General features: G+C 45.0%; 1 protein-coding gene across 7 annotated transcripts in view; it reads right to left on the bottom strand.

Moving 5' to 3' along the window:
- Nucleotides 1–18,503, bottom strand: part of NOS1 (nitric oxide synthase 1) — a 197,413-nt gene that overhangs the window by 36,216 nt on the left and 142,694 nt on the right. For all 7 annotated transcript variants that reach the window (XM_075568100.1, XM_075568103.1, XM_075568102.1 and 4 more), the window contains exons 3-11: nucleotides 16,954–17,065; nucleotides 12,813–12,950; nucleotides 12,578–12,723; nucleotides 12,205–12,367; nucleotides 8,943–9,034; nucleotides 6,373–6,514; nucleotides 2,175–2,314; nucleotides 940–1,114; nucleotides 30–131 (exon numbers count right to left, since the gene is read on the bottom strand). In XM_075568100.1, coding sequence (XP_075424215.1) covers nucleotides 30–131; nucleotides 940–1,114; nucleotides 2,175–2,314; nucleotides 6,373–6,514; nucleotides 8,943–9,034; nucleotides 12,205–12,367; nucleotides 12,578–12,723; nucleotides 12,813–12,950; nucleotides 16,954–17,065 — 1,210 coding nt within the window. The remainder of the gene's footprint in view (nucleotides 1–29; nucleotides 132–939; nucleotides 1,115–2,174; nucleotides 2,315–6,372; nucleotides 6,515–8,942; nucleotides 9,035–12,204; nucleotides 12,368–12,577; nucleotides 12,724–12,812; nucleotides 12,951–16,953; nucleotides 17,066–18,503) is intronic.

Genomic DNA, 18,503 nt, shown 5'->3' with positions numbered 1-18,503 from the left:
CTTATACCTCTATGGTTTTGATGACGTACTTGAAAACTGAACAGGACTGCGATGTTAATCTCCACCAGAGCTTGATCTTTCCATAATGAAGACATTTTCCGTGTGTCCAGATTCATTTTCTTGGCCACTTCCTGCGAGAAAGGTTGTACTGAACGAGATCCAGGGAAGCCCCATCACAATGTCACAATATCACACAACACGTCTCCTACACACACATGCACTGCCCGTGCCCCCGTTTGTTACGGCTATTCTGAGATTGTGGAAGTTAAACAGCTCCATACAAAGTGACAGAATATTATTCCATTTACCAAAGCAAGAGACACAGAGCAAATCATGTTATCTGTAATAAGTCAATGCGTATGCCTTTAAATCCCTTCATGTAATATTCTGATACACTGTATTGAGTTTAGAGGTATGAATATCTTTGCCAGGAGCAATATGTTGAATTTCAGATCTCTGGATTTTGAATGTAGTACTTGACCCTTTAAACATTGTGGGCCACATTTACTAAGTGGTGGTAAGCCACTGGACACCTTACGGCAACAGAAGACAACTTACCGTCCATTCAAATGGCTGCACAGTAGGTTGTCTCCCAGCACTGCCAGGTGGTGGTTACTGTTTTAGCTGTTTTAGCTGGGTACATTTATGGCCCTCTTTGCCCAATATGAGGGAGGCCAAAATAAATTGTAATTTAGAACAAATGAATTGAAAAAATACAACACAAATGCAGCATTCCTCCTAGAAACACTATTTAAAAAAAAGAGTAAGCAAATGTACACCAAATCTAGCAAGAATACAAATTGGAAAAGTATTTGTTGAATAATACTTATTATTGTGATTTACAGCTTCATAACTAGGTACAGTACAGTACTTTGTAATCTTTTAGCTGCAGTTCTCTATTCCTGCCAAAAGGTGGGGCTCTTTACCAGGCCACAGTACCTCCAGTATGTTATAGCGGTAGTGATCACAATAATCCCGAACACCGATTTCTGTGCCCATGTACCAGCCACTGAAGGGACACGCCGTGAACTCCAAGCCACCGACCTCCAGCAGCATGCTGGACACTGCGGGCAAGCCGTACCACTTCAACGCCAGGTCCTTAAACCACTCAAAGCTGAGGAAAAGCAGAAAGGGGGAGAAGTTTGGGATATGCTCTGAAATCCCAGGACACTTTCTCATCCTCCCAAAGCCAATTATTATCGTGCTTGTCTATATAGTTCCAACCGATTCAGAAGTACAATAGGGGTGAGAAGGCCATAATAAAACAATAACCACATGTAGTTACGGGGGTCTGTTCTGAAGAGCTTACAATCTTAAAGGAAAGGGGGATTGGAAAGAGAGAGGTGTGTGTGTTGCCACGGGCTACTTCCTGTGAAGTTGGCAGCTGTGACTTTATTTTCTTGGGACGGGCGATAGAGCCGGGAAGAACATGGAAAGCATTAGAAAGATGCCACATGGGCCTCCTGGAGAAGTGGGTTTCTAGGCCACCTTTAAATGTGTGATGGCGCCGAGGTCACCGGGATGAGAATTTCCACACAAGTAATAGCAAAGCAATGTATGCGGGGGCCAACTGAACATGGGGGGCCTTCCTGAAAGGACAGATAGGGATGGAGACGTATAGCAGTAGATATAGATGTTGCATGACCATCAGAAGAATGGCCCCCACACAGCTCTGTCGCGGCAGACTCCTTTGCTTGTTGGTCCGCAGCGCAGAGGACAGGAAGTCTTACTACGTCTGTGGCCGGGCACATGATGCAACATATATAAATAAATACATCATGAGAAATAAGCCAATGTTTCTGTCTATAAGGGACCTTCCTCGGTCCTGAAAATGGTAAAAACAGCAACAATTTTGCTGTGGATTATAAATCAAGGTGCAGGGGAACTACAACAAAAACATCTTCCATTTTGCATGATGTATAATTTGTGGCTATGTATGTTCCATATTTGCACACATTGGAGGCAGTTGTGTCACTAGAAATAGCAACAACAAAAATCTGTAAGACCCTTAAATCTGTTCCAAACATGCCAGGTAACACAATGTCCGTCCTTCTGTCTCTGTGCGGCTCTCGGAGGCTTAGAAAATGTTCCGTATATAGAAGTGCACTTGTTACTTTGGAGCCTATTGTAGTAATGAGCCATGTTTTGCCGTCATGTAGCCCGGACCATCTTACTTGGGATGCCTGATCTGTACTTCCATGATCATCTCCGGGGGAATCTCAAAGAGTTCAGGGTCATTGCCGTCTGCTTGAAGGACAAGAGGAAGAATATCGAAACGACCTCGTGGGGCTTTCCAGCCCTGCTGAATGCAGATCTACAACCAGAAATACAGTGTTTCACATAATCTCTGTCCCAATCTACGTCCCAATGTATGTTTATTTCAATCAAGTTCCCAAAGCAGGGTGGGGTGGGGGGGGGGGGGGTTGGGATAACCCCTAACTACAGGCCAATCTCTCTTCTCCCAATACTATCAAAAGTCATGGGAAAATGTGTCCACTCCCAACCAAGCGATTTCTACACCAAGACAAATTTCCCTTGCCAATTCCAATCTGGGTTTCGTCCCAAACACTCCACCGTAACTACCCTGCTAAAAGTTTGCAATGAGATCCAGTGTGGAATGGAACGGGGACAACTCACTGGTGCAGTATTCCTAGATTTTGCAAAGGCTTTTGACACAGTTGATCATGCTATCCTGCTTAACAAACTCCAGAGCTCTGGAATAGGGAAACATGCTTTAAACTGGTTTCAGTCCTACCTATCAGGAAGATCCCAACATGTGTCCATCTCGGGCTCTAACTCCAACCCCCTGGATATCACCTGTGGTGTCCCGCAAGGCTCTGTTCTGGGGCCCCTACTCTTCTCAGTGTTCATCATTGATCTTCCCACAGCTTGTCAGGAAGCCTCAATACACATGTATGCAGACGACACAATCCTATATGCACACAGCCATAGCCTCTCCAACCTTCAACACATACTTCAGTCTGACAATTTGAGACATGATAATTTGATAATTTGATTTCCCAAAACAAACTGTTTTTAAACACTGACAAGACTGTAACAATGGTATTTGGGACAAAGGCTACATTTTTAAAGCTTCCAATGACTGAGCTCCAGATCAGAACCAACGCTAACACCACCCTAACCCCTGTTACTAGTTTTAAACACTTGGGCTTATGGTTTGACTCCCATTTAACATTCGGGATGCACATTGATACCCTGACAACCAAGACCTATGCCAAACTAGGGGTACTTTACAGAAACAAATCCTCCCTAAGTCTCCTGGTCAGAAAGCGTATCGCACAGCAGATGCTAATGCCAATTGTAGACTATGGGGACATAGTATATGGCTCGGCAACTCAAACCCACCTTAGCAAGCGTGACACCCTCTACAACTCAATATGCTGTTTTGTTCTCCAATGCAACTACAACACACATCACTGCGAAATGCTCAAAGAACTAGATTGGTCATCACTCGAGTCTAGGCGCAAAGTTCATCTTTCCTGTCTCACCCTCAAATACTTTCTGCGCAAGCTACCCATCTACCTGAACAAGCTCCTCACCCCTACCACATGCAGCACCTATCACCTGAGATCAGACTCCAAAAGACTGTTCATGGTCCCAAGGCTCAACAAAGTATCCGGGCGCTCCTCCTTCTCTTACCGTGCACCCCAAAACTGGAAATATCTATCAGAGACTCTCACAGAGGCCACCAATCTAAGTCTGCGCTTATAGTGCCGGCAACAGCGACGCCGCGTCAAAACAAATGCATTGCTGCCGTCGCGTGCGCTTAAAGTAAGCGCGACGCGACGGCTTGGTCGCAAATCGCTGGAAGCCATCTCTATTTGATTTTTCCAGCGACCGCAGCCTGATGTCACCGTCACTATAAGCGCAGCCTGATGTCACCGTCACTATAAGCGCAGCCTGATGTCACCGTCACTATAAGCGCAGCCTGATGTCACCGTCACTATAAGCGCAGCCTGATGTCACCGTCACTATAAGCGCAGCCTGATGTCACCGTCACTATAAGCGCAGCCTGATGTCACCGTCACTATAAGCGCAGCCTGATGTCACCGTCACTATAAGCGCAGCCTGACGTCACAGTCACTATAAGCGCAGCCTGATGTCACCGTCACTATAAGCGCAGCCTGATGTCACCGTCACTATAAGCGCAGCCTGATGTCACAGTCACTATAAGCGCAGCCTGATGTCACCGTCACTATAAGCGCAGCCTGATGTCACCGTCACTATAAGCGCAGCCTGATGTCACCGTCACTATACGCGCAGCCTTAGTTCTTTCAAATCTAAGGCTGTCTCACACTTTAATCTGGTCTGTAACTGTTTCATACGCTCATAATATATATTATCTCTATCTGTGCATGCAAAGTCTCTGTATATAATGTATACCCTGTTCACTTATGTAACTGTATTTGTAACCATATATTATTTGTCACCATAACTCTGTGCCCAGGACATATGTGAAAGCGAGCGGTAACTCTCACTGTATTACTTCCTGGTAACACATTTTATAAATAAATAAAAAAGAAACAAAAAAAAGGGGCGGGGGGAGGTACCGCCATTGTACAATCATTTTGATAGAATGACACATTGCTTATTTTTTATACATGTTCTATCTTTAAACACATGGTTTTATACACACATCATATCTAGGAAACGTATAAGAATAAGACGTTCGTCTTTTGTTCCTAGTCTCAGAGCGCTTCTGATTCCTTCTGTCCATCTTCCCAGAGCTCCTACACCTCATGGAATTTATTTGTAGTGTCTCTAAGGAAAGTCGTTAGTCTCTTCATTAGCTTGGACCTCATTAACTCTCTGCGCTGCTTCTCTTTCTGGTGGAGGGTGGATTTCTTACAGGCCACTTCGATAGAGCTTCTGGCTGCCACTAATATATAACACACACATTCCCAGCTAGCTCAAACTCCCACCCCCACCACATCAGGAATATATATTTATGTCAAAAAGAGAGCTACTGAGCGTGGCAAATGTATACAACAAGAGACAGGGGAGCCCAATGCAACATCCAATTGACAAAACATATATGGTAATAAGTATAAAGTTTAAATACTTCAATAATAATAATAATAATAATAATAATTACTTGGTTATTTAGTTAAGCCCTTTGGCCAAAGCATTATAAGCCTGCACACCAAACTCCTCCTCACCTTTTTAACTTGGGAGGTCTTTTCACTTTGCTGCATGAACAGGATCTACTGTGGTTCTTTCCCCTCATACAGAGGTAAAAGGGGAGGGTTCACAGTGTAGGACCTGCATTACTGGTTACACCTTGACGTTTGGTGTGCAGGCTTATAATGCTTTGGCCAAAGGGTTTAACTAAATAACCAAGTAATTATTATTATTATTATTATTATTGAAGTATTTGAACTTTGTACTTATTACCATATATGTTTTGTCAATTTGATGTAGCATTGGGCACCCGTGTCTTCTGTTGTATACATTCGCCACTAATACTGTATATGTAAGGTTATTTTACCTATATGTCGGATTATATATTCCATAGGGTTAGATAGAATAAATATGGTTGGATCTAGTGGGACTTTGACCCCTATCATCTCTTCTATTAGGTTTTGGATCATGATCCAGAATTGCTTAACCACAGGGTAAACCCCCAGATATGAGGCATATCTCCGATCATACCGCAGCCCTCCTGCTTTGGTGTGAAGTTTCTGGGAATATGTGTTGCAATCTTTTGGCTGTAAGGTACGTCCCGTACAGAATGTGGTAACTAACAGCCTCTCTTTCTAATGGAGCACTGACCCAGCAATACAAAAGGTCAGACATTGTACTCCAAGCCAGATCTGCTGTGACTCTTCATATACACCTGACTCCACTAAGTTCAAAGTACATGATTATAGGCTGTGTTCTAGTTGTACAGTACATATTTACACACGTGTGCACAGATATGAGCATAGATGGCCACATTACACATTAAGGTAATACTATTGAGGGGAAAAAATTGTGCACACGCAAAAGTTGTGTGAGTTGAGTTATTACAAAATATGTAACAAAACTGTAAGCAACTTTGGCGACAAAAATGACAGAACTTTACTAAATGCAACAAATGTAAAGTTGTGATTGAAATGTCAGCGGTTTCTTCACCATGGATAACTGGTCACATGTTAGGTATCATTGCTATTTATTGTCTGTTTCTAGCATTGATCTTTGCTTTGTAATTTATTCCATGAAGAGAGACACATCTTTGACATTGAGTTATCAACCTCTTCCATGCAAACAATGATACTAAGGTAAAACTCAGTGTACACATGATGCCCCTCCTTGGCCTTCCGGAGATACCCCAGTGACTAAAGCTGCGTTCCTAGCTATGGATGAAGTTACCTCTGTTAATTCCACATTAGCAGGATCTCCCAGCACTGAGCCGTCAGGCTGCTTGTATCCTGCATAACGGATAAGCTGAGGATTCCAGACTCGGAAGTCACGTTTCCCATCTGTCCTCTGGGGGAATATAGTGATCGCTGATCTGTGAAGATACATCAGGTCAACATACCACCATAGGCATGGTCAGGGTAGGGCAAGACCCGCTCTAACACTATAAATACCTGCCAAAAACATCTGGGCCCTAAATATAGTGCAGGCCGGCCAGCACAGAGCTTCACTCCCGCGCATCGTCATATAGTGGTAGCAGCTCTGGCGCAGGAGAGCTTCAGCCGGCGGTGAGCACAGAGACGGTGACCCTACTATCACCCGCTGCCCCCTCCCATTTGTGTTACCCCCTCTCCCCCCTCCCATCTGTGTCAGTGTATAGTGCGGTCAGGTTATACCCTGTTTTAGTGTATTCACAGACACAGAGTATAATCTGACCACACTATACACAGGCACAGAGTATAATCTGACCACACTATACACAGGCACAGAGTATAATCTGACTACACTATACACAGGCACAGAGTATAATCTGACCGTACTATACAGTGACATGGAATATAACCGAAGTGTATTAGTGCAATGCCAAATCACCTCTTTTTATGGTGCTAGTTTCTTCCGGTGGCATGCCGCCCTGTATGCAGCACAACACTGGTGCCCCAACACCAACCCAAAATGCCCTACCTCAGCCCCACTCCTGATTACGCCTCAGCTTACTGCGCCATAAAACACCTTTTAGCTCACGGACTTGAAAGGGACTTAAGGTGTTTTACGGCTTAGTACTGCTTAATAAATATGCCCTCTCATCTGTGTCGCACTTAGAAAGCATTAGGTATGTGTGTATATGTATGTATGAGTATCTATGTTAGTACAGCAGGGCCCCGCTTCTCGGCGCCCCGCTTTTCGGCGATCCGCCGATACGGCGGCACCGAGAAGGGGGCCGCCATCTTGGAACCTCAGTCGGGCATGCGCAGGACGGGCGGGTGCACCCAGCGCACATGCGCAAACCGTAGTTTGCACGCGCATGCTGTAGTTTGCGCGTGCAGACCGTAGGTCGCGCATGCGCAGAATGGCAAAAATGCAGATTTGCGCATGCAAAATCACTGAAAATCCCCGGATCTGCTTTCCGGCGATTTTCACTATACGGCGGGCCCCTGGAACGGAACCCGCCGCATACCCGGGGCCCCTGGAACGGAACCCGCCGTATACCCGGGGCCCTGCTGTATATCTTTATTTATATAGCACCATCAATGTACATAGCGCTTCACAGCAGTAATACACGTGACAATCATATAAATAACAAATATAAATAAAACATAAAGGGCAGAAGTGCTTCAGACATAAAAGTAACATTTAGGAAAAGGAGTCCCTGCAGTGCGTTCTGGTAAGTGCGTCTGCAAGGGGCCAAGGTTAATGTCTGAGGTGTTAATTATTAGCCATGGAGCTATTCATATGCTTCCTTAAGCAGGTGGGTTTTAAATGTGGATAGAGAGGGCGCTAGTCGGATATTGAGGGGAAAAGCATTCCAGAGGTGCGGGGCAGTCAGTGAAAAGAGTTTAAGGCGGGAGAGGGCTTTAGATACAGAAAGAGTAGAGAGAAGAAATACTTGAGCAGAACACAAGAGTCGGGATGGTGTATAGCGAGAAATTAGGGCTGAGATGTAACGAGGAGCAGAAGAGTGTAAAGCTTTAAAAGTGAGGAGAAGAATGGAGTGTGAGATGCGGGATTTGATAGGAAGCCAGGAGAGTGATTTCAGCAGGGGAGACCCTGAGACAGATTTAGGAAAGATAAGAATGATTCTGGCAGCAGTGTTTAGGATAGATTGTAGGGGAGACAGGAAGGCCAGACAGCAGGAGGTTACAGTAGTCGAAACAGGAGAGAATGAGGGTCTGTGTCAGAGTTTTTACAGTCGAGCAACAGAGGAAAGGGTGCATCTTGGTAATATTGCGGAGGAAAAAAACGACAGTTTTTTGCTACCTTTTGAATGTGAGAGGAGAATGTGAGTGTGACCCCTAGGCAGCGTGCTTGGGCTACTGGGTGAATGATAATACTTCCAACAGTAATGTGAAGGAGGAAATAGGGCCAGGTTTGGGATGAAACATGAGTAGCTCTGTTTTTGCCATGTTAAGTTTAAGTCGGCGGAGGGACATCCAGGATGATATAGCAGAGAGATATTCAGAAACTTTGGTCTGTACAGCAGGTGTAAGGTCAGGGGTAGAAAGGTAAATTTGTGTGTCATCAGCATAGAGGTGATATTTGAACCCAAGAAATGTGATTAGGTCACCTAGAGAGAGTGTGTAAAGAGAAAAGAGAAGAGGTCCCAGGACAGAGCCCTTGGGTACCCCCACAGAGAGATCGATAGAGGAGGAGGAGGTGTTAGCAGAAGAGACACTGAAAGTACGATGGGAGAGGTAAGAGGAGATCCAGGATAGAGCTTTGTTCCGAATACCAAGAGTACGGAGAATGTGAATTATACGGGATTACAATGGATATTATATCAATAACTGGGCACAGGGCGGCCTCACCTGAGGTTGCCTTTGTTGGTGGCATATTTGATGTGGTTGCAGATGGAGTTGTACATCCCATGAGCTGTGGTGCAGTCCCGAGCATCAAAGACCTATAAAAGTATAAACAAAATACTATAACACTGTGCAAGAGAGGCCCGAGAGACACCCTCCAGTACCCTCTATAGGCGTTATCTTCTAAATGAACAATCCAGAGTTATAGAATAGCCTTGTGTTCTTGTGATAAACTCTATGTGTTGTGTTTAAGTGCTGTGTGACCCTCTGGGATTAGACCCCAGCACATCAGACCTGCATGGTGAGCTATTTCAGCAGCTGGTTAGCTCCCTTGATTTGGCTTCTCGCATACAGTATAAATTCTGGGCAATGTATTTGGCCTCACCTCCTGGTTTCCCTTTGGACAACTGACAAACTGCAACAACGTCTCAGATTTCTGGCACGCCTCACTATTTCCGTTATAACTTCACTTTTTAACTTTTTTTATTTCATATAGCGCTTTCCTCCCAATGGGACTTACAGTGCATCGCAATTACAGTATAGTGCGCGGTAAGCAGCATGGTACATAAGATTGTTACAGACACACTTACAAGCAGCCAGTCATATTTCCTTGCTTATCCCAGTTCATCTTTGTTGCTCCAGCTTCCATAGGCAGTCTGAAACTCTGTGACCTTCTGACTTCTGCGTGATTCAGGACCTCCTCCTGCCTGGCCAATCTGATGTCCTGGTTATAACCTCAGCCTGCTTGCCCGACTACACTTCTGCCTAGCCCTGCTGACCACATCAATTTCATCTCCTGTCCCTGACCTTGACCTGCCTCAAGGAATACGCCCGTCTTGTCCTGTGCTAATCCTTAGCTATTGGTCCTGCCTGTAAATTCTTATAACTCAGCTATTGGGATCCTCTCCTGATCTTCCTAAACGCCACTTATGTTCCAGTTCTGTGGCAAGTGCACGGTGATTGCTTTAGCTGCATCAAATGTAAGATGTTAATCACGTCCATTTCATGTGATTGTTAGGGATGTTCATGTGACCCTATGTTGGTGATGCTGAGGGAGCAAATTACAGAGAGAGAAACAGACCTTGATACATCCCATTAAAATGTGTGTCACTCTTCCCTGATTCCCCCTGCTGACATGTCTCAAATCCAAACCAAAGCACATGTTACAATATAGGCACAAAGAGCCTGCATACAGTGGTGCTAACAAATGTAATTCCTCTTTGTAGCAACTGAATGCCAACATTGCCTTGATACTTAGGTGATTATTCATTACCTAGAACAGTGATCATAGTAAACATCGCAGGGAACTCCCATTTACTTCAATGTGTTTTATCGGTACTCTCTCAGTTTCATTAATAACCCCTATAAACTGTCACGACGTAGCTAGGATTGGTTTGGATCCATTCTTGAAAAACATTGTTATTTGATATTCAAGAATTAAATAGCTCAGTCTCCATCCCTGCAACACTATATCAGAAACCAAGCATTATAGGTTAACCTACACAGGTTTGAGCACTTGGAATAAAACGGCTCACTATGCAAAAGATACACTATATAGAATGTTTAAGTGACACACATGTAGCCCCCCTCTGGGGACTACTAAGTACTGTATGGAGGTAACAGCCTTAGTGGATAACTGGTTGGGCTCACTCTGGGATTGTCCCTCCCATCATGTGATGTAGGATGTCTGCGCAGAAGGGATTGTCCCTCCCATCATGTGATGTAGGATGTCTGCGCAGAAGGGATTGTCCCTCCCATCATGTGATGTAGGATGTCTGCGCAGAAGGGATTGTCCCTCCCATCATGTGATGTAGGATGTCTGCGCAGAAGGGATTGTCCCTCCCATCATGTGATGTAGGATGTCTGCGCAGAAGGGATTGTCCCTCCCATCATGTGATGTAGGATGTCTGCGCAGAAGGGATTGTCCCTCCCATCATGTGATGTAGGATGTCTGCGCAGAAGGGATTGTCCCTCCCATCATGTGATGTAGGATGTCTGCGCAGAAGGGATTGTCCCTCCCATCATGTGATGTAGGATGTCTGCACAGAAGGGATTGTCCCTCCCATCATGTGATGTAGGATGTCTGCGCAGAAGGGATTGTCACTCCCATCATGTGATGTAGGATGTCTGCGCAGAAGGGATTGTCCCTCCCATCATGTGATGTAGGATGTCTGCGCAGAAGGGATTGTCACTCCCATCATGTGATGTAGGATGTCTGCGCAGAAGGGATTGTCCCTCCCATCATGTGATGTAGGATGTCTGCGCAGAAGGGATTGTCACTCCACAGACCAGTGATGTCACCACAGGGAGATAGAAGGGTATATATAGCTGCACCCAACTTTCTAGAATTTTGTAGTTTCAATTAGAGGGCCTCACCGTGCTTTATTTATATAGCGCCATTAATGTACATAGCGCTTCACAGTAGTAATATGCGACAATCATATAAATAACAAATAATATAAATAAGTGCTTCAGACATAAAAGTAATATTTAGGAAGAGGAGTCCCTGCTCCGAGGAGCTTACAATCTAATTGGTAGGAAGAACGTACAGAGACAGTAGGAGGGCATTCTGGTAAGTGCGTCTGCAATGGACCAAGCTTGATGTATCAGGTGTATAGTATTAGCCACAGTGCTGCTCATATGCTTCTTTAAGCAAGTTTGTCTTAAGGTGGGTCTTAAAGGTGGATAGAGAGGGTGCTAGTCGGGTATTGAGGGGAAGGGCATTCCAGAGGTGTGGGGCAGTGAGTGAGAAAGGTTTAAGGCGGGAGAGGGCTTTAGATACAAAGGGGGTAGAAAGAAGACATCCTTGAGCAGAATGCAAGAGTCGGGATGGTGCATAGCAAGAAATTAGGGCTGAGATGTAAGGAGGGGCAGAAGAGTGTAAAGCTTTAAAAGTGAGGAGGAGAATTGAGTGTGAGATGCGGGATTTGATCGGAAGCCAGGAGAGGGATTTCAGGAGGGGAGATGCTGAGACAGATTTAGGAAAGGGTAGCGTGATTCTGGCAGCAGAGTGTATATATGTTTAAATGTATGGCTATGTGTATTAAAGACGGTTGGGCACCCTGAACAGGTATGAGAACCGAGTATTACCATGTCGAAATAAACTCCCTCAGAGCCGGGCAAGGGGGGTCACACTCTAGTACCATGCTCTGAGCACTCTAGTACCATGCTCTGAGCACTCTAGTACCACGCTCTGAGCACTCTAGTACCACGCTCTGAGCACTCTAGTACCATGCTCTGAGCAGCTTTGTATTGAAACCGCGCTCACCTGCAGTTTGGACCACTGAATCCTTCCCACACAGCGAGACGCATTGCGCCAGGCGTGCTTAGCCCCATAGATAAGCTCAGTGTCTCGCAGCTGGTAGGTGTCCGTGACTTCAATCTCCTTCGTCACTTCCTCCAGTCTCTCCATGTGCGCCTTAGAGCCAAACCTTCACGAAAGAGAGAGCTAATGACAAGTCCAAGCATTCGAAACAATATATTTAGCAAACGCAGCATGTACAGCTGTCATCAATGCAGTCTTATCCTCTGCACACGGTTGTGTTCAACTCAACACCTATCCTTGACTGTTGCATTATGCGGCTACAGTATATATGTACTTGACCTTTGACCCCAACGCCTGCCTTACAATGATGCCGTACCTTTTTATTGAAGAGTAATACTGGTCTATGAAATCCTTGGCAAGAGGCAGAAGCTGCTCCTTGGTTCGAATGTCTTCCGGTTTGCGAACATGCTGAGGGGGCGTCATCACAGCCCCCATACATATCTCCGGCGTACACGGTGTGGGCTAAAGGGACACAAGATATAAATGTAACGCGTTAAAGCCCTCCGTTCCACCCATTCACCGTAGCTTCTAGCTGCCGCCCGGTAACTTACTACGGACGCCTGGAAATGCAGCGTGTCATGCAGCATTGTGTTGGTTTCCCAGTTACGGACTTTCAGATAACGAGGACACTTGGAAGGACTTTCATTCACCAGGCTCTTTGCAGGGGACTGTCTACCCAAGGCCGACTCCTACAATAGGGAGAGAAAATGCCAACACTCGAGTGAAAAGGACACAACGTTAACAAGTGAGAGAAAGTATAAAGGAGGAAAAGAAAAGGATCCAGTTGATCTAAAACTAAGAAATGCATAGACTATTTTTCCATACTGTTTGGGGCAGCACCGTACAGGGCAAGCACACAGACGTTAAATACAGGCAAATTATTCTCTAACACATGCAGAACTATTGCGAGTGTTCGCAGCATCCAGTTTATTATTAATCCTTCAAAGCAATTTCATTTCAAGGCCCTTATTACTTGGCGAAATCAGTTGGCTGAAAAGGATGTCTTTCCCCAACGCGTTTCTTGGTGTAGTCACTTCATCAGAGAAGGGAATGAGCCCCTGGGATTGTCAGAAAAGACGTCAGAGGAAGATGTGGCTTTTTGAGGCTACTATATAGTAATACACATATGTCTGACTGGTAGCAGTCAATTGGAGGCTGTGGCACCTCCCCCCAGAGCTCACTCCTCCTCCTTCACCTTTTTAACTTGGGAGGTCATTTCATTTGCTGCAGGAACAAGACCTATAATGGTTCTTCCCCTCTTACATAGGTAAAATGAAGGGTTCACAGTGTAGTGTAGGACCTGCATTAATTTGGTTATACCTTGGCGTTGGTATGCAGGCTTATGACGCCTTTGGCCAAAGGGTTAACTAAATAACCAAGTATTTAATATTATTATTATAATTGAAGTATTTTGCTTTATACTTTTCATCATATATGTTTTGTCAATTGGATGTAGCATTGGGCGCCCCGTCTCTTTTTGTATACTATATAGTAATAGTAGTATTATATTTTGTTATGTTAATATGACGCGGCCGTTTCTAAACAACCCTTATTCTGCACAGCTCTGATCTGCAAGTGAAGGGGAGACTAAAGTAGACAATCGATATACAAAGAAGAGGTACGGCCTTTTATCTGGCTATTTTAACGAATACTGAGCATATCCAGCATCTCTTCTTTATGATTCTCTAGCCTAAATTTCAGTAATTATTCAACAGGGTAAAGTTGTACCGACTATCGAGATCAGTGAGGTTAGTTGGGGGAGTGAAGCTTTGTATGGTGTGCTGGTCAGTCATATGGTCATTGTATATATACATATATATATGCGCTGAATATGAGCAGCACTATACTGGACCTGTGTGCCTCCAGTCAACTTTTTTGTTCATAATACATAGCCCTCTATTTGGAACATAGGGGGAGGGATGGGGTAGCTTGCACCAAGATTTATCTTTGGTGTAGGTTTTTGTACTCCATCGGCATTGTGAGTGCCCCTGTATATCTTTATTTTATACAGTAACTGTGGTGCTTCAGTCCCGGAGAGTCAGAGTTTCACGCCTGTATTTGCAGTGGTTTTTCGAGATCTTCTGCTCCCAAAAGACACTATGTGACCCATTCACTTCAGCAAGCGGTCAGGTGTCTTAGATTGACAACAAGTGTCATTTGAAACATGTCTCTGAGCAGCAATTTGTCCCTTGCACCAGTACATGGGTTCTACAATTGGTTATGCAGATGTTCCTAATGAAATGCCTTATTTTTCTGCTTCTAGACAGCTGTTCATATTACTTGTGGTTATATAAAACCCACCAGTGTTACAGGATCCCCCTAACTAGAGATAAGTTAACGTCTCACCAAAGTTTGCAAACATGGTGAAATTTGCCGTGTCTGCGAACCTTTTCAGCGAGCAATAACGGCAAAAAACCGCTTGCCAAACAATATTCGCAAGGTGACATGTGCAGGTGACATTGGTTATTTGACAATTTTTAATGCAACCTTAGCATAATTCAATGAGCGTGGAAAAATGTAGCCATTTTAGTCTAATTTATATCAAAATGTGACATTTTGTTTTTTGCAAAAAGACATTTCTATCTAGCTAAAATCCTGTTGAATTACACATTAATCTGAACAATATGCAGACCAAAACGGGAACAGTTCGCTCTTTTCTATCCCTAAAAGATCCACGGAAGATGTAAGAAGGTTCTACATTTTACATAAACTCTAATTTGCCTGAAAAACAAAAATGATGTTCTCTGCTTCATTACCACACAGGAGGTGGCTGTGCGTGTTACAAAGTACAACTGCATTTCTTCTCAACTAGAATAATAATGATCCCTGTGCTCATACAGTCAGTGTATGGAAGGAGCATTATTATTATTATTATTATTATAGTACCTTATAATGCCTCTGTGACAGAGTAGAACTCCTGTCTAAAAAGGGCTTCAATAGGAAGCCTGTATTGGCCTGAGGAATCCAGCAGGGAGATGGTTAATTGCAGCTACAGACCATTAACCAGTCTCCACCTGGTTCATCAGAGAGGTAGAAAAGCTCCTGCTTACACTGCAGGGGATCTCAAGCACAGAAGGACTGTGCTGCCTGCAAGACACCCTGAAACCAGACCCTCTACATCCAGATCAATGCGGACCCTGGAACCCGCACAAGAGTGGCCCCAGCAACAGACACAACCCTCAGGCTGACATAAAGAGCCCCCTCCTTACAGGTACCTCTTTGGAGTCATAGGTTGGCAAGAGGCCTATCATCCCAGCCCTGCAGATAGTGACTGGGAGAGAGTTAGCCCATACAAAGCTGAATAAAAGTAATGGTTTATTTTCCCCAAATACGTCAGGTTGTAGCTCTGCACATGTCTCTTACAGCTTCCATAAAGCAGGAGGGACCTTTGCATTACTGCTGATCCTTAATACATATGTCCATGCTGCAATTCGTCTCATCAAGGACTGTTCAACATGTTACAATATAGATGTCATAAAGTGGGAAGGATTGAGCAGGGATGAAAAGGACCAGGGGAATACTGTAGGTTGCTTTCTGGGGGATAGGGTTATTCCGGAGTGGATCAACACTGAGATGAGAGGGGAAATCCTGCGTTTATGCCAGAAATATAAGTTAAAAGCAGATTAACGCGAGGGCTGCAAAGCAGACGGTTTGTAAAAGGGTTTAACAAGCCTAACATGGGCCTGCAGCTTAGCAGAGAGAGTAAGAGATCCCAGCCAAATGTGCAGAGGGAATCCCATAATCTCTCTCTGCACATATCACAGGAAATCCCGGGCAACTGTGAAAACCTCCTCTCCCAAATGTATTTTACATTAACCGAGAACGAGTATAAGTGCATTCGGCTCAATATACAGCACAGGGATGGACGGAAATACTAGCCATCCTTTAAAAGGATAGATGATTTCTGAGTAATGATGTGTGGCGCAATCTATGATTTGCATAAACGGTGACCTATAATTATATTGAACATATCATTTGTGTAAACCAGTAAGTCAGTAGGGTTAACCCTTCCACTGCCACTCGCTGCACAGAATTACTGTATAAACACATTGTTGTAGGATGAATGGAAATTGCTTTTTAAAATATATTTCAGAAAAACAACATGTGTGTCAACATTTAACAACAGGAAGACGGTAATAGCCAATAAATGACCACACACCAGATGGCTTCGTATAATATGGGACAGGATCAGACCTGTCTTTGCAGGTCCCATATGACGATAGTGCAGGTTTCATTAAGGAAAATGCTTTGGGAAGGACAAATGCAAACCCTGGTTTGGTTGAGCCACGTTTAATAACAGTGACCTGGCTGCCTTAGCCCTGTGCGCACTGTGTGGAGTTTGTGGAAGACGTATTGAGCTAATAATATACAACTCCGGTGCCCCTCCCACATTGACTTGTCATTTTTAGTGACATTTCTACATTTAGAACTTAAGTCTAAAAACAAAAAAGCCATTTACTTGCATCTTTTGATGATTAAAGCCCGTCAACCCCATCAAGGTGAAAAAAATATAGCGGGCACCTACACTGAATAAATACAATTTCTTATTGTCCTATGGACTAAACGTGGTGAAATATGTGACAGTGCCCTGAAAGGGTTAAATGAATGAAGCATAATGCATATTGTGATTCAGTGCAATTACAAACTGGCATGATCCAGTAACAATTTTCCCTTAACGTGATCCTGAATTACCTGCTCACACTCCAGGTATGGGTTGTTCAAGACCACCGGCGTGTTGTTGTTGTTCCTCCATAGGTCATTCAAGACTCGATCATTCTCCACATCTAATGGTTTCTGGGATTTGCTAAAAATGGAGGAACACACTATTACAATATGAACAGGTCGGGACCGGAGGAAGACACCTTGAATAGAGCCCCATGTCCCTCATCTTAATTTAATTATGAAACATTTGGGCATTTTTATACTCTATTCTCCATGGTTTTACATCTGGACGTAGGAATGGAGACATCTTGATATGGTCAATGTGACAGTTTCTTTCCCGACTCTAGACAAAGTGTAAAGAAGCGAAGCTTACAAATATATTACTGGACAAATAACGGTGACTGTGCATAATTTGGGAGATGGGGGACAGCACGTAACAGAACGAGAGTTCTTGGGGAAGTTTATAGACGTTGTGGTTATTGGGCTCAGTGACATTCGAAGCTGTGATAGTTGAAACCTGTCACCCTCTATTTCAGGGGCGGCCAACACCAGTCCTCAAGGGCCACCAGGATATCAGGCTTTCCGGATATCTCAGCTTCAGCACAGGTGGCTCCATCAGAATGACAGCACCACCTGTGCTGAAGCAGGGATAACCTTAATACCTGGCCTGGTTGGTGGCCCTGGAGGACTGAATTAGGCCACCCCATGTCTATTTTGGAAGTTGGGGTTTGCATATTATAAACGTGGAAGGAGCCGGATGGGATTACAGGCGATAGGATTGGGCGTTGGGGTCCAGCGAGAGGACATTGATGATCAGTACAACCTTCACCTGCATTCTACAAATACTGTTATTAGGAGATGTGCCAATGGAGACAGCCCATGGGTCATATATTGGGTCATACCGGGCCTCCCTCACTGACACTGTCACATACCGGGCCTCCCTCACTGACACTGTCACATACCGGGCCTCCCTCACTGACACTGTCACATACCGGCCTCCCTCACTGACACTGTCACATACCGGGCCTCCCTCACTGACACTGTCACATACCGGGCCTCCCTCACTGACACTGTCACATACCGGGCCTCCCTCACTGACACTGTCACATACCGGGCCTCCCTCACTGACACTGTCACATACCGGGCCTCCCTCACTGACACTGTCACATACCGGCCTCCCTCACTGACACTGTCACATACCGGGCCTCCCTCACTGACGCTGTCACATACCGGCCTCCCACACTGACACTGTCACATACCGGGCCTCCCTCACTGACACTGTCACATACCGGGCCTCCCTCACTGACACTGTCACATACCGGGCCTCCCTCACTGACGCTGTCACATACCGGGCCTCCCTCACTGACGCTGTCACATACCGGGCCTCCCTCACAGACGCTGTCACATACCGGGCCTCCCTCACTGACGCTGTCACATACCGGGCCTCCCTCACTGACGCTGTCCCATACCGGGCCTCCCTCACTGACGCTGTCCCATACCGGGCCTCCCTCACTGACACTGTCACATACCGGGCCTCCCTCACGGACACTGTCACATACCGGGCCTCCCTCACTGACACT

Source organism: Ascaphus truei, chromosome 13 (assembly GCF_040206685.1).
Source record: "Ascaphus truei isolate aAscTru1 chromosome 13, aAscTru1.hap1, whole genome shotgun sequence".
Lineage (NCBI taxonomy): Eukaryota > Metazoa > Chordata > Amphibia > Anura > Ascaphidae > Ascaphus > Ascaphus truei.
This window is presented reverse-complemented; position numbering and strand designations above follow the sequence as displayed.